The sequence below is a fragment of the Sarcophilus harrisii genome, chromosome 1 (genome assembly GCF_902635505.1).
Source record: "Sarcophilus harrisii chromosome 1, mSarHar1.11, whole genome shotgun sequence".
Classification (NCBI taxonomy): domain Eukaryota; kingdom Metazoa; phylum Chordata; class Mammalia; order Dasyuromorphia; family Dasyuridae; genus Sarcophilus; species Sarcophilus harrisii.
The window spans coordinates 25385362-25401482 of NC_045426.1; the positions used below are offsets into that span (position 1 = coordinate 25385362).

General features: G+C 52.9%; 1 protein-coding gene across 3 annotated transcripts in view; it reads left to right on the forward strand.

Moving 5' to 3' along the window:
* Positions 1–16121, forward strand: part of ATXN7 (ataxin 7) — a 124011-nt gene that overhangs the window by 46566 nt on the left and 61324 nt on the right. Inside the window, exon 1 of one of the 3 annotated variants that reach the window (XM_031953555.1) lies at positions 10649–12122. The exons of the other annotated variants lie outside the window; for them this stretch is intronic. Within the exon in view, the coding sequence (XP_031809415.1) occupies positions 12089–12122 (34 nt within the window). The 5' untranslated portion in view covers positions 10649–12088. Of the gene's footprint in view, positions 1–10648; positions 12123–16121 lie in introns of those variants that run through there. 3 annotated transcript variants of the gene reach the window in all.

Below are 16121 nucleotides of genomic sequence, written 5' to 3' on the forward strand. Positions count from 1 at the left end.
TTTCTCTGTGGGAAAGCCAGAGTAGATTTACATGCATGCTAAAGAACATGTGGAAAACCAGATTAGATTCACATACATGACGAGAATGTCTCTGGGAAAGCCAGAGTAGATTTACATTTCCCAGTGTGCGGTCCTGAGAGCATCAGTGCTGGGCAGCTAGGTGGCCTGGTGCTTAGAGCTCTGGACTTGGAGTCAGAGAGACTTATTTTTAGGAGTTCAGCTTTGGCCTCAGCCACTTCCTGGTAGTGTGGCCCTGGGCAAGTCACGTCACCCTGTTGCCTCAATTTCCCCATCTGTAAAATGAAGGAAATGGCCAAGCAGCCCAGCATTTCTGCCAAGAAAACCCCAATGGGGTCACGAAGAGCCAGCTATCCCTGAACAGCAGCAATAGGGACCAAAGGTTTTTTGGGTTTTTTGTAAGCCACCACATAAATTTGTTTTTGTAATTCAGGATGAAGGTGCCTTTTCTGGCTTAGATTGCTTCTTGGGAGGCCCAGTTCTGCCTGTGATTCTGAGGACACACACCTAGGGCAGTAACGTATGGCTAGGCAGGCACTCGGTCACGCGGCTGCTGCGTTCGTTATTTTTTACTTGTTTTATTATTGCATCCCATTGATACTTGCAGTCCTGTAAACTGCTCATTTAATCACATTTAAGAAAACAGGTGCTTAAGACCCAAGGGGTTTGTTCCCCTACCACAGTCGAGTCGCCGTGACTGATGGCTGCCAGCCTCCTCCCCATCATCGGGCCTCGCACACTTTGGGGCCTTGTCTTGTCCCGGGCTAGGTGGGAACCTTCTCTCCCTAGCTTTAAGGCATCCCTTGCTCTCCAACGCCTGCTTCCTTCTTTCTCTGCTTTGAGACCTTGGAAGTTCCCAAGCTTCCATGGGCGCAGTGGAACGAAGATCCTCTTCTTTTACTCCCATGTGGAACCCCCCAGTGGCCAGACTGAATGGCCTCCACCCAGTACAGCTTCTGGTGCCTCTGGACGGGCCGGCAGCTCTGGGTGTGCTGGGGGCCTGGGTCTCCCCATTTGGGCATCTCCCCACAGGCCGCTTGCTGTTATCCGCGGGTCTCTTCCTTTTTGGCTACTTTGTGCCCAAAGTGTTCGATTTGGGTTGTGAGCAGTAAATGTGGAAGGCGATTGTTTGCCTGCAGCGCGCATTTTGGGAATGACCAGGAGGGAAAAGGCCGATGCTGGCCGTCTCGGTGACCATGACTCTTGGCTTTCACTGCATTATATGTTGCGGCACTAGTGTTTTAAAATGCTTTTGTATTTCTCTATTACATCATTTCCTCTGCATCTCTTGTCGGTAAGAACTGTGAGCTATCTTGTGAAGAAATGTGGGTTTGATTTTGGAATTGCTACCCACGCAAAAGTAATTTTTAGTAGCAAATTAGTCTTTCTTGGTATTTCCTGGGGTCTTGGAGAGGTCTCACGGCCCTGGGGCCTTCTTCCTGGGTGTCCCAAACAGCCGCCTTCTGCCATGGACACCGTTTTCTCTCCGAACTCGGGGACTGTTTTAGTCACTCTTGACCAGCTTGACTTTGGATCATTTCTCAACTATTGACTGTCAATAGTTGCGCGAATACCGTGCGCCATCCGAAGAGCTTGTGTTTGCCCGGGTGTTAGACAATAGCCTTCCATAAAAATGGATTGTCATGGGTGCTGCTGAAAATAAGATGTGTCTAGTGTTAATTAATAATAAGCAATGAATCTCATTCATGTGCTCACACTGATAGTTCTGCCAACACAGCAGGTAAAAACAAATCATTTGAAATATCCTTTTGGGGGGATTAATGGAGTTGTGAGCCCTGGCATCGATTTATGCTGCATTGCTGGCAAGTGAAAATCATCTAGTTCAAAAAAAAATTCAAAGCCATACATTTTTCTTCATCAGTAATTACAAAAGAGAAAAGTGCAGGTCATGTGACTCATAAGTGTGCCAGGAGATCATTAAGGTCCTAAAATTTATTTGTGTGATAGTAGCAGAAATAATGGGGTCAACATATCTATCCATAGTTTGGGCTTTTTAACCCCACAATGTGAAAGTCAATTTAGGGGGGAGGCAGAAAAAAGCTACTGGCCTTTTCTGTTGCTGAAAAAAAGGAATACCGATGTCAGTGTTTTAGCTGGAGGAAGATTTTGTCACATGAACAGATAAATTAGTTTTTAAAATTCCACATCTGGGACAGTTGTAGACCGTCAATCAGTGGACATTTGTCAAGTGCCTGCTGTGTAGCAGGGACCGATTGCCTCGGATCGGTTTGTCGGCATTCTGATGTGATTGTGCAGGTTGCTCTTGCGTGCAGGATGCTTGTTCTGTGCGTCGGATAGGTGTTTTCTGTAGGTTCCGGGGGGTACTCTTGGAGCTCTGGGCAGTACCTTTGGTCAGCTAGTGTTTGAATAGCAGAAGTGCGTGGGTGGGGAGGGGGCCACAAAGCCTATGGATTAAAACCTAAGCTGATATAAGGAGTGGATCCATTTAGAATCTGCGCTGCATGAGACTGATCCACTTAGAATGGTACAGAAAGGAGTATTCGGTGATGGGAACAATAGTGTCGATGTTCTCGGTCACCGACTTGGGGAGTAATGATGGCTTTTACACAGCACCCGGTGCTAAGCACTTTACAAACATTATCCTATTGGATCTTCACTGCAGCCCTTTGAGGTGGGTGCTGTCATCACACCCATTTTACAGTTGAGGAAATGGGCCCAGATGAGGTGACTTGCCTGGTGGCTCTTAAGAGTCTGAGGCTGGACTTGAACTCGAGTCTTGCCTACCCGGGCCCCAGAGCTCTATTCGCTGCCCCGGAGCCCGGGATCGCTGGGCACCCTGGAGCTCTTCGATGCCTTGGGACGGTTCTTTAGATGACCGCTAGTGTAGACATCAGTCTGGAGGGGTGGCAGACGGGAAGAATTGGACATCACAAGTGAGCTGCAGGCTTTTCAGATTGATTGAAAGCACAAATCTTAACTGCTCCATTATGTTGGCTGGGCCTGCTTGTGGCCATGGTGAGTGTCCATGTCCTTGGCTGATTTCTGCCCCTGTTGGAGAGAAGTGGGGGATCCACTCCCCAGGCGGAGCCGATGGGAGCCAGAAAGTGTCTCGATGAATTGCTGCAGGAACTTGGAAGCTTGTAGAGCACGATCCTGGGTGGAGAGAAGCTTGGGCCATGGCTTTCCTGTGGCTGCATTTATCTCCTGCTGGACGTGGCCATCCCCTCATGCAGATTGTGGCCCCCATGGTCACAGCCAGAAGTCCCTGCCGTCGGGGCTCCAGCTCTCCGCTTCTCGTGGCCACTGCCCCCCTTAATGCCCTTTTGCAAGTTAGCTTGCACCCCAGGCCAGGGTTTGACCCAGCACTCGGCGCCTAGTAGGCGCTTAATACAGAAAGGAGGCCCATTGTTCCTGGGTGCTAAGGGCGGGCTAGCGAGACCCGGGCGTGTCAAGGAGGCCAGAGGTGCCAGATCATCGTGCTGCCTCGGGCACTCCAGCTGCCGCTGCCACCTCCTCAGATAATGGCGTCTTTGCTCCAGAAGATGAGCCCTCTGAGGGCAGGGGCCGGTGCCCTTTGGGGCTTTGCTCCCCTGGGGCCTGGCTCGCAGGTGGAGCTCAGTAAATGCTGATTGGACTGAGTGACATCTGAAGGGGATGGGCCAGTGCCAGTTCTGGTCTTTCTGGCCTGGAGCCCTTGAGATTGCAGAGCGCTCCTGCTCATGGATGTGGGCTTCACCTTTGCTGCCGGTTCTGATCGCCCTTGGACGAGTGGTTGCTGAAATAGCCCCTGCATGGCGACTTCTGGGCTCCTTGGTGATGTCTGCCAGGGTTCCCAATGCCCTGTGCCTGCCCACTCTATTCTAGAAGGAAACCTTGCTGTTGGCCTGGCCCAAGCCTTAGTCCCTTCCTTCTGCCCTGGCCCCCATTATGGGGAGGGGGAGGTGTCTGGGGCAAGGCAGGTGTCGGAGTCCTGCGGGGCTGAGCAGATCCTGTTGTTGTTTTTTTTATTTTTTTATTTTTATTTAATAGCCTTTTATTTACAGGATATATGCATGGGTAACTTTACAGCACTGACAATTTCCAAACCTCTTGTTCCAATTTTTCACCTCTTACCCCCTCCCCCCCCCCCCCCCCCTGGCAGGATGACCAGTAGATGTTAAGTACATTAAAATATAACTTAGATACACAATAAGTATACATGACCAAAACGTTATTTTGCTGTACAAAAAGAATCAGACTCTGAATTATTGTACAATTAGCTTGTGAAGGAAATCAAAGATGCAGGTGGGCATAAATATAGGGATTGGGAATTCAATGTAATGGTTTTTAGTCATCTCCCAGAGTTCTTTCTCTGGGCGTAGCTGGTTCAGTTCATTAGTGCTCCATTGGAAATGATTTAGTTGATCTCGTTGCTGAGGATGGCCTGGTCCATCAGAACTGGTCATCATCTAGTATTGTTGTTGAAGTATATAATGATCTCCTGGTCCTGCTCATTTCACTCAGCATCAGTTCGTGTAAGTCTCTCCAGGCCTTTCTGAAATCATCCTGTTGGTCATTTCTTACAGAACAGTAATATTCCATAATATTCATATACCACAATTTATTCAGCCATTCTCCAACTGATGGACATCCATTCAGTTTCCAGTTTTTAGCCACTACAAAAAGGGCTGCCACAAACATTCATGCACATACAGGTCCCTTTCCCTTCTTTATGATCTCTTTGGGATATAATCCCAGTAGTAACACTGCTGGATCAAAGGGTATGCACAGTTTGATAACTTTTTGAGCATAGTTCCAAACTACTCTCCAAAATGGTTGGATTCGTTCACAACTCCACCAACAATGAATCAATGTCCCAGTTTTCCCGCATCTCCTCCAACAATCAATCATCATTATTTTTTCCTGTCATCTTAGCCAATCTGACAGGTGTGTAGTGGTATCTTAGAGTTGTCTTAATTTGCATTTCTCTGATTAATAATGACTTGGGGCATCTTTTCATATGACTAGAAATAGTTTCAATTTCTTCATCTGAGAATTGGAGCAGACCCTGTTGTGGGAAGGGCGTGGAGAGACACTGTGTGGGGCAACTCAGCTCTGGGAGGACGTCTTACTGCTCCTGGCTGCGTGGCCGGGTCCGAGTCCCTTCGTCTCTCTGTCTTAGGCATTTCTAAGACTGCCACTGAGCATCGGGAAAAGAGCTTCCTGTCCCGAGGAAGTCGCCTGTCTAATGGTGGGCACCCGTGGGCACAGAGAGCCTTAACCTTCCTGGGAAGTCTGGGCAAGCCCATGGACCCTTTCACAGAATGAGAGAAACGCAGAGTTAAATAGGGAAGCCATTTTGGAATAACAGCAGTCAGGATCCTGTGGCCTGGAATTGTCCCAAGTGGGCGGGCTGAAGGTGCCACGGACGCAGCCTCCTTGGAGTCCTTGGTCCGCTCCACGGCTTAGCCCAAGACGTTCCTGTCCCTTCTCCCGAGGCCCACCCAGCCACATGTTTGGTAGCCCCGAACATCCCTGGGGACTTGGTCTCACTTGGAAGGGGGTGAGCTCTTGGGGAGAAGGAGCGCTCTCACTTTCCCCATTGCTTATTAGCACGTAGTAGGTGGTTTATAAAAACTTGTGACTGATGGGTTTGAGATTTTGCTGGTTCAAGGACTGACCCTTAAGAGAGGGAAGAGCTAGGACCAGGGGCTGGAGCTTTTGGAGGCAGAGTCCATGTTGCCCTTGGGGAGCGAGGCTGGAGGCCGGCTCCCCACAGGAGTGGCTGGCTTGGACCAAGTGGTCTCTGGGGCTCCTTCCTGTCCATGGTCGGGTTTCCCAGCATCTTTCTCTCTGGACTCCCCTTTGCATGGAAGGTGTTGAGTATCTAGGGAGATAGTGACATGGTTCAGAGAGTTTAGTCCGAGCGTTCATTGAGCTTCTGTCCTCCGCAGTAGATGCTGGTGGTTGAGCTCCAGCTCTCCGGCTTCCTCCCAATCCGGCTAAAGTCCCAGCTTCTGCCGGATGCCAGTGCCTTCTGCCAGGTCTGACCCGGGTCTGTGAGTGTCCCGAGGCTGGCGTGGCGATTCTCCCCTGGGACTCGGCCCCACCTCTGGCTCTCCTAGTAGGTCTCGTTAAATGCTTGTGGACCTGACGTCAGTCCTGGAGTGTTCCAGATGGAGACCACGTGAAGTCCCTTGGCTCGCTCCTCTGGGAGAGCTCTTCCGTGCTGCTGCTGCTCTTAGACCTCCTCTCTCCTGCTGGCCCAGGGGACGGGCTGGGAAATACAGGACAAAGTTTTCTTGTCCCTTTAAAAAGCAGGAGCACCATGATTAGTTGTAAACGGTCCTAACGCTCCTGTGCTCCATCCTGCCATCCCCAAGCCAGAGGCCTAGGCGCGGGGGCCAGCCTGAGTGCTCAGTGCACTGGGGCCTCTCAGAGCCTCCTGTTCTGTTGTTTAAAGGGTCGCTGGGGCCAAATGACTATTACCTGGGGGACAGACACCCCCAGGCTGGTGCTTGGTGTCTATCACCAGTGTCAGACTTGGAAGCCTTCCCACTTTATCCAAAAACAGCCCAGTCTGGGGCAGGCTTCTTAACCTGGGGACCATTGCCCCCTTCTCCCTCCACCCCCTGCCAAGATTTTTCTGGAGAGATTTCAGGAGACCTAGAAAGTTAGGTGAGGGAAAAGTGACATCTTTGTTTGACATCTTTGTTTCCATCGACGGCTCCCTGAGATTTAGCATTTCCTTTGTTTCCACGTGTAGGTGGCAAACGGTATCTGTGGCTTTGCCATCGAGAGAAATTACAGATCTTTTCATATCATGTAGTAGCTATTGCACATCTCCGAAAATATCGTTTACACTTACCACTGCTGGGAAGTGACGATAACTACTCGATTGGATTTCCGTGGTCCAGTCTGCGACTGCATGTCTGTGTGGTTGGCTCCCTTTGTGATTGTGTGTGTTTGCTGCACGTAAGAGCAGTGCTGTGGAAAGGGCTCCGGAGCTTTTACCGTCACACAAGTTTAAGACCCCCTAGTTTTCCAAAGCTCTCCTAATGGGAGAAATCCTCAGGTTTCCTCTCACACTTGTTAACTTGGCAAAGATAGCAAAAGGTGAGGATTGTCTATGTTGGAGGAACTGGGGGAGGACAGACACACCGGTGCATTGTTGGCGGAGCTGGGAAATAGCACGGCTGTTTCGTTATTTATTTATCTTTTTTTTTTTTTTCTAAAGCAATTGGGGTCACACAGCCAGGCAGTGTTAAGTGTCTGAGATAGATTTGAACTCAGGTCTTCCTGACTACAGGGCTGGCGCTCTGCCCACTGTACCACCCAGCTGCTCCTAGTATATCCATTCATTCTGAAAGGCAATTCTTTGAATCAAATATTCTAATCCTAGGGTTATTAAGGTATCATTAAGGAGAAGGAAGTTTTTACCAAAATATTTACGGTGGCAGCAAAGAATAGGAAACAGACAGGGTCGTTGATCAGGGGGTGGCTGTACAAAGTCCAAAGCGCGGATGGCATGGAGTATGATGCCCGCCAAGAAGCACCGGGTGGGGGAGCGGAGGGGACAGTTACAGCGTCGACCATGGAAAGACTGGCCACCCAGCAGTCAGAAGTGAATGCCGCTCAAGTCTCTAGATTCTGTGATCTATTGATTGACTTTCTCAATTTCTTTTTTAAATAAGTTTTAAGCTTTTGTTTTTTTGCTTTTTCTTAAAATATTTTGCTATGAGATGAATCCTTGGGATAGTGTGAGAATGGGAAATACTGGAAGAAATTCTGAAAAAGTAAAGAGCAACAGCGACAAGAAATAATTAAAAAACCAAAGCCTGCTCTGGTCCTCAGATGCTTCCTGGTTGTGTCCTGGTCAAGGCCTCCTCGTCCTCCCTGCCGGCTACCCTGCTCCCTGTGGGCAGGGAAGGGGCCTGGGGCCGCCCGCCGCCGGCGTCCTTTGCCGGGGAGAGAGCTGGCTTCCCGGCGGTCCCCGCTCCCTCGGGAGAGCTCGGGGGTCGGGCCTGTGCTCCCCGGCTTGGCTGAGGCTTTGGTGGAGCAGCCCTCGCTCTCCATTTTTAAAGGTATCAGGTTTTTATTTTTATACCAAGTCCCCAGGAAATTTTAAATGCTGTCAGTTCTGTGAAAAGGTAATTAGGGAGCATGCAGGGAATGTGTCTCGCAAGTGGTTGGTTTGGCTTCATTACTCAAGTCTTTATTTGTCTGATGAAAACATCTTGTAATAGAATCCCTCTGTGAGCGAGCGGCCTCTTACATCTTCCGAGGGAAGGACTTAGCCGGAATTATCCCTCTGTCTGGACACAAATGTCCCTGTTGGGGCTGGGGAGAGGGGCGCCTTTCTGTGGGGGGGAGGCGGGGTCCCGGCTTCTTATGACATTGTGCAGGACCGTCCGGGCTGCGGGGCCTGCCTCACGGGAGGCCAAGGTGGCCCGGCCCTGCTCCCCCTCTGGGGCAAAGAGGGGGCGGCATTGGGGCGCCCCCTGCCGGTCGGGCCCGTCCTGAGCTCCTCGTGCCCCTTCCTTAAGTCCTGCAGTTTGTCAGCTGGAGCGGGGTTAATTAGTGAGAAGTGGATGATCAGGGCGGATCCGCCTCAGCTTGGAAAATTGGCTTTGGCCCCATAAAGCCGCCCCTCCCCCCGGGTGGGGGCACTGGCACCACCTGGCGGTCCTCCTGAGGAAGTATCCCCCACCCCTGGCTCTTCCATTCCCCTTCACTCTTGCCCACCTGCCTGTCCTGTTTGTTCCCCTTCTCTGCTGAGACCCCTTACCCAGTGACTCCCAGAACCCCAGACTCTGGGGCAGCCTGGCAGCTGCCTGACCCAGGGCTTTGGCCCAAGCAACCTCCCCCCAAAGGGGTCCTCTGGCTTCTACTTGGAGACCCCCAGTGAGAGGGAGCCCACAGTGCGGGGCCTGGTCGGATGCCCTGGCTGTCACCCTTGGTGGGAGTGGGACAGCGGGGGTGGGGGGTGCTTTGTGCGCTCCAGCTGTGGTGGTGGGGGTCTCTTCCACCTGATCGCCTGCTCAGCCTCTAGCCTGGCTTCTGAATGCTGCTTTACTGCAGCAGGCCGGGGCTGGGGGAGACCGGGGCAGGCCGGCGGGCACCCCTCCAGCCCAGTGGCTCTGGGCCTGGCCTTAGCTGAGGGTCCCTGGCTGGGGACCTAATTCAGAGGAGTCGGCTCTCCTTAGTCCTGAAAGGGCTCAGCCTTCTGGGGGAAATCAGGCTTTTTCACCTGAGCAGAAAACTTGGTTTGTTGCTTTGTCCCTCTCCGGTTCTGTCCGATCTGATTCAGCCCAGTTCTCTGGCCCGTCCCAAGGCTTTGTGAATGCTGGTGCATCCGTCGGTGTTGGGGCCCCCCAGCTTTGTCTCGCCCACTGCTTGGGGAGGGTGCCATCGTTGCCTTGGCCCTCGTTCTGTCCTGGGTCCCTGGCTGCACGGCCTTCCCTTCCAGGCCACCGGTGAGCTTTTCTGGGATCCTCTGCCCTGTTAGGGAGCCCCCAAGTGCCTCCCCCGTGTCACTGCTCAGGATGGTGTCAGTGGAGGGGGGCACTTAAGAAGTGGAAGGGGACACCCTAAAGGACTGCTGCTGTCAGCCCCCCAGGCCCTTCTGGAATCTTCACACAAGTCAACGTCGATGGGACCTTTCCACGGCCCTTGGAGGCCAGTGGGGCCCTTTCCGTCCACTCTCCGGTTCGGTCCACGCCAGTTCTCTGAGCTAACGCAGGAGGAGAGAGGTTGGGGGAGGGATCCGGGGCCCCACGGCCAGAACCCTCGAGACCTGCACTGGCAGCAGCTCCTGCCAAAGCACTTGGACCCCAGCCCCCCTTTCCTTGGGGCTTCCTCTCTCCAGGTACTGGGAGGCCGGCTCCACTGGGCATCTCCGTCTCTCTCACCGCCATGCTTCTTTTCTGAAGGTTGTCTTTTTTCTCTGACCTCGAATGTAGGCATTCCAGATGTGAATGGGGTAATTCATTGTAGGCCCAGACCAACCCAAGTGGGACAGTGAACCGTAATTAGCTGAGGCTTTGGTCCGGGCACCCCCTGTGGCCCCAGTTCTGTAACGGGGAATGGAGACGGGTCCGACTTTGGAGATTGAGAGCTGGAAGGTGTCCTAAGCTTCCCCCAGGGAAGGTCGGCATTAAGTATGAATCCAGGACCTTTTATTGGAGAGCCTGGGCTCTTTCTCCCATACTGCCCTGCCTCACAAGTCCTAAGGGCCCTTCCAGCTCGGTTAATGAACATTTATTAAGTGTCTGCTGTTAGCCTGTGCTAACCCCTGGCTGTACAAGTAACAAAGGCCGCTTGTCCCTCTTGTGGGGGAAGACACCACACCCATCGGGCATGGGAGAGCCTGGAGCTGGGGAGCACGTGGGGCCCGGGGCCAAGCCGAGGGGCTCTACACTGCGGATCCCGGGTCCCAGGGCCCAGGCATTCTCCCACTGACTATGGGCAGCTGTGGCCCTCTAACTACCATTTTTAATGCTGTTTCTATGAGAAAGGACTTTCTGATTTCAAAACAAGCCCACATGAAGCAGTTTGGGAGCACCGTGAGTTTGTTGCAAGAGAGGGACTTCCTGTCTGTAGCACCATGTGGACGATGGAGGTGTAGACGTCCCCCTCCACACTGCGCTGGGCCCAAGTTTTTGCCAGGGTCATAAATGCCTTTTCGACATTTCCTCTGCCTCGGCACCGAACCTTATTTTGGAGGAGCAGGGCTGCTTCTGATTAAACTGCAGTCGGACCCAGGCGTTTGAGTCTCTGCCTTCTGGCTCCCAGATGGAGGCCGGGCCCAGGTCTGCTCTGAGTTGCCAGGACTAGGGAAAAGTGTGGCGGCCACGCACTCCGAGAAAGAATCAGCAGATGCAGATGCCCGAGGAGGGCACAGCTGGGGATGCCCGGTGGTCACTACCCATCTCTATCATTCTCTGCCTTAAAAATGGGTGTTCCTTGCCACCTCCTCCACAAAGCCTTTGATGACTCCCCTTCTGGCAGGTTAATAATTAGCCAGGAGGTGTAAGTTGCCACTAAACATAAATCTGTAGGATCTAAGGTAGTCAAGCAGCCCCTCCCCTCAGGGAGCTTCCCTTCATAGGGGGAGAAGATTGGAGTATACAGACACAAGGAAACCTTGGATGGGAAGACCCCAGACTCTGGGGGCACCAGGAAAGGTCCCTGAGCTCCTGATACTGTTCTGCAGTCCTGTTTGTGTCTGTCTTGGTGTCTGCCAGACCTATCTCTGGCTTTGAATGTGGAAGGTGTTTACAAAGTGTTTGTAAACAAACCTCTCCCTGTGCCCTGCTGGAGTGAGCCAGAAAGGCCTGCCTTCCCCTAGGCCCGGATTTCTGAAAATGGATTGTAAATTCATCCTGCAGCTCTCCTCCAGTGATATCCAACATTAAGGAAATTAGCCAACTCTAATCTTTACACAGCCTCACCCATAATTTAACTCATGCCAGAGAAAATTCTGTTTTCCAAATCCTCTCCAAGCCCTAACTACTCTAAAGAAAGATGACTCTTCCAGAAAGCCGGGGGATGAGTAAGTGGTACATCTCGTAACAGGATTTCAGATTGTCGAAGGATCGGATCATAAAAATAACTCCAGATCATTGTTCTCTACCTAAAAAACTTATTTCTGCTACAGCAGTTTCCTTCTCTTCCACCCACTGTCAGTAAAAGATAGATCTTTCAGGATCATTACAGGAAATAAATATGTGACTATCTGCCATGAAAACTGCACGCTCCTTGGTTGGTCCTGATCGAGTAATGAGGCTGATTAAATTGCTTTCATTACTTATGGATTAGTGGATGGAGGATGGGTTCATTTCCGTCAGATCTGTACATTTTGGTAGGCCTGCAATGTGTAGATTCTCGGCTACAACCTGCAGTTTTTAAAAGGCAATTGGAAGTTGCTGGCTCGATTCGCCAGTCACATTTTACATGTGAAAACTAATGATGCTGCGTCATTGTTTTCGAGTTCATGAGTTATTTTAATTTCCTTGCAGCTAGTCACCAGAGCTGCGTTTGCGTTCGTAGAGAGAGATTTGGCTTCTGGAGGAGAGGAGAAGCTTGACCCCTACATCTTGCTCTCGTCATGTCTTCCCACCTCCCACGTCCCCTTCTGGCCCGTGAGTGAGCCTTGCCTCTGGCTCCCACTGTTTCTGGGAAGACAAGGAATTGGGAGAGAGAACCGCCTCGTTCCTTTGCATTGTTGTTTTTTATTTAACTGAGAGCACTTGGAAAGGAAGGGGACTGTGAGAAAATAGGTTGGAGAGCCGTGGGGATGGAGAGATCATGGTGCTCTAATTATTAGTTCTGAGAGGTCACAGTGGGAAGGAGGGAAAATAGGCTAGAGTGGCTTTGGGGGGGAGGCAGGAAGAGTTGGCAAGCTGGGTGAGGGCGCTGCCCATTTTTCTCCCCATGCCCAGATTAGCTTGGGGCACCTCTTCATTAGGTACAATTGCCCTCCCTGGGCAGCTGGGTGGCGCCGTGGTTAGAGCGCTGAGCATAAGGTCTGGAAGGCTCTTCTGGAGTTTGAATCTGGCATGGGACCTTGGCTGAGTGACCCAACTTGCCTCAGTCTTCTGGTTTGTAAAAGGAGCCGGGAAATGACAAACCACTTGGGTTGCTTGGATTCATTAGTGCCTAGAGAACCACAGAGTCTTCTGCAAGCCCTGGTGCCTCGGGACCAGCACAGAGACAGAGGGGAAATTCTCCTGCCTAGCAAGTGTCCAACACAGACTCCTTGTGCTGGATTTCATGGTGTTGAGGAACTGCTGCCTGGGTCCCATGAAATGACATATTTTGTGAAGCTTTTGCAAATGGGGCCTGTCTTTAATCACCACGGGGTGGGTCTTCCTGAGGAGAGGCTGCTTTGCCTGAGGCTGGGCCCTCCGCCCTCCCACTCCCTCTCAGCTGGGGGCTGCTTTGTGCATTGTCACCCTTGAGTAGTTTGGCTTGGTGGAGATTGATGGGGGAGAAGGTGAAGCTTGAGTGGATGAGGAGAGCCCTCTTATCTCATCTTCTGGCCCTGGAGCTGGCTGGTCACCTCCCCCCAATGCAGTACTCCTTCCAGTAGTGCTTTCATGCTAAATTAAAGAGCTGAAACATTATCATTTTTGAATGATCTTAATCTAATTTGTAATGTTCTATGGATCTGACACCCATTTAAAAAAAAAAAAACAAGCAACTGACAACAAGAAATTTTGAAAGAGAGGGAGAGGCTGGGACTGCTTGAGCCTAATGTAATTATTTTTGCTCTGCTGTGCAGAGGCAGCCTGCCAGAAGAAGGGGTACAAATTAATTAACCAACTGTTCGCAGCGATATGGTGATGCCGTTAGTGATAAGTGTGGAAGGAATAAGCCGGGGTTGCCCCGGCTGCTTTTCTTTAATGGGGGAGACGTTTTGTTGGCCAAAAAGAACCAGACAAAAGGCCTTGGAGAAGGGTCCGGCTTCTGGCTGTTTTTGGGTCATCCGAAGAGATTGCTTTGCTGTGGTTTTGGATCGCTTACCGGCTGCCACTGAAAGCAGAAAAATGCCCTTTTTCATGGCATCATTTTTCAAGAAATGGCTGCCAGTGTTTGGGCCTTCGGTTGGATCCATGGCGATTATGTGTGATTTCCCCCAGCCCCCAGGTCATTTCCTATGTGACTATTTTCACCCAGTAACCTAAGTATTAGAGCAGCACTTACTAATCCAGCGTAGCGCCGATGACTCATCAGGGCAGCACTGATCTGCTGCCATAGTTTTTGCATGAGCACTCATCAGAAGGTAAAGGGTTTCTAACCGGGCCTCATAAACTCTGCCAGTGCTAATGGGGCAGCCAGATTTCTGGGTACTTAAAAAAAAAGGGACATGCAGAGCGTCCCATTAGTATTGGTGCAGTCTAACGCTCTTAGGACGGCACCAAGACTTTTGGGACATCCTGTATTTGGGTTAATTTCAGTTGGCAGCTCCAGTCATGCTGGGCGAGCACATGACATGTCCGGGAGGTCCTCCTTGTTTGTGACCAGCTCAAGGGACATCCTGGCCTGTGCTTAATTATTGAAATCATCCGGGTCGCTTGTGAAGATTCAGAAAAGCCCGAAGAGAGGGGAAATAACTTGAAACTTGCTTGACAAATTATGCTCTGGCTACTGTGCCATATACTTCAGGAAAGAGCTTAATGAGAGTGCCAACAAGCTTTCAAAAAACAACTCGAAGTTGTGTTTGTCAGCGGCCGGGAACCACACCCAGCTGAAGTTGGGGAGGGTGCTCTAGCGCACTAAGAGAGGTGGTGAGTCCCTTTTCATGCTTTTTTGGGGGACAGGGGACAGGTTAATTTCTAATTTTGTCCCTTGGAGAAATGAGGGGAACGCCCCCCAGGGCAGATCCAGCGTGGGTGTATTCTCTAGAGGGAATCCCCCGGGACCTCCTGCCAGAACGGGTGAGAAGCAGGGTCTGAACAGAGTTCTGGCCCCCAGGATGTCCCCTCCCCCGGTCCGCGCTGCTTCCCCTTCATACTTGCCCTGCAGAAAACAGCTGGGAAAGGAAGTCTGCACAAATAGGATAATTACCCGAGAAAAGGCGCTCTGGGGCGCTACCCTAACTGAAAGTAAAAGGGCTCTAATTTCAGAAGCCATCCGAAAACAGCAACGGAAAAGTAGACTCCAGTGCATGCCCCGGAATCTTCCGAGGCTCGGGAAAACATCTTTCTTCGGGTGGAAACTCTTCTCTGACGCCCCCTTTAAAGTGGCCTTTGGTCTGCCCCTGTGTACGCCGTGAGCTTCTGGTTTGTAGGCATGCAGTCTAACCATTCACCCCTGGGCCGGCCCCACGACTTCGCGCCTCGGAACCGCCGCATCCACGCGCTGCTGCGGCGCTCCACCGGAAGTAACTGATAAGGCGCCTCCCCCACGGCACGCGGCTCTAGGCCCAGGCGGCCCCTGGCCAGCGAAAGGTCTGGCGGGCGCCCCCCGGGCAGCAGCGCCCCCTGGGGGATCTGGGACCCCCGAGCACGGGGCCTTTCCGCGCGTTCCCAGGATGCCGCCGTTCCCTCGGTTTCGCAGGGCCCTCGGGCAGGCCCGGGTTCTCTGGAGCCGCGGGTGTTGAGCACAATGTCCCGCGGGCCGGACGGTCGGACACGCCGGGGTCTCCCGCAGGAGCACCGCTCTGCGCACAGGGCCTACTCACGGGCGGGGCCTGGGCCGCAGCGGCTCTCCCGGCGCGGGCTTCCTCCGCATGGGCCAGACGTGGTCCCGTCGTCCCTCGGGGCTCCTCGGGGCGTGTCCCAGCAGGGGGGGAGGGGCAAGGGGGAGGGGCAAGGGGAGGGGGGTGGCCCCGCTGAGGTGTTTGTATGGGAGGAGGGGAAGCCCGAGTTCTTATCTGCGTCCGCACCTCCCGGGGCCCCCTCAGACAACATCCGTCCGGGTCTGGTCCTCCCGGGAGCCTCTGCCGGGTCTTGCAGCTTGCCTTGGTCAGTGAAGTGCCGCCCGCCGCCAGCTGGGGCCTCCGCGGGGCCCGGCCACCCAGAGGTGCCCGTCAGCCCGCGAGATTGCGCCGGTCTCCTCCGTTCCAGTGGGGGGCGCTGCTGCGCGACGGATCGCCCGCGTCAGGGCTTGCCCGAGGCTCCTCCCCCGCAGCTGTTTAAGCCGGCCAATCACTACTGACCTTGGCGTCCGGGTGGGAGAGACCTTGGCGGCGGCCCGTGGGGCGGCTGTGCCCTCCTGGGCACCGCGGGGTCTCAGCCGCTCATGGGGGGGGTAGGTGAGGAAAATCCCCCTCCCCCTTACCGAGAGTACCCGTAATTGAACATAAGGGACCCCCCCCCAGCTTTATTTTATTAATGAGATCTGGTTTCCCCCCCACATCCCTGCTTCTCCTTCATGGGGAGCCAGGCCGGAAGGCCGGACTCAGCCTCTCACTTCCTAGTTCTGTGACTGGGGGGGGGGAGGGGAGGGGGCGGGCAGTCCCTTCGCCTCTGTCCGCCTCGGTGTCCTCATCTGTGAAATGGGGATGTTATAGCGCCTGCGGCGAGGGCCAAATGAAGTGAACGCTGTGAGCGTTGGGCGGAGGGCCCCGCACGGGTGAGGCCAGAGGGAGGTCGGCCATCACGCCTCAGACCCTCGGGGCAGCTTTGGTTCTGTTG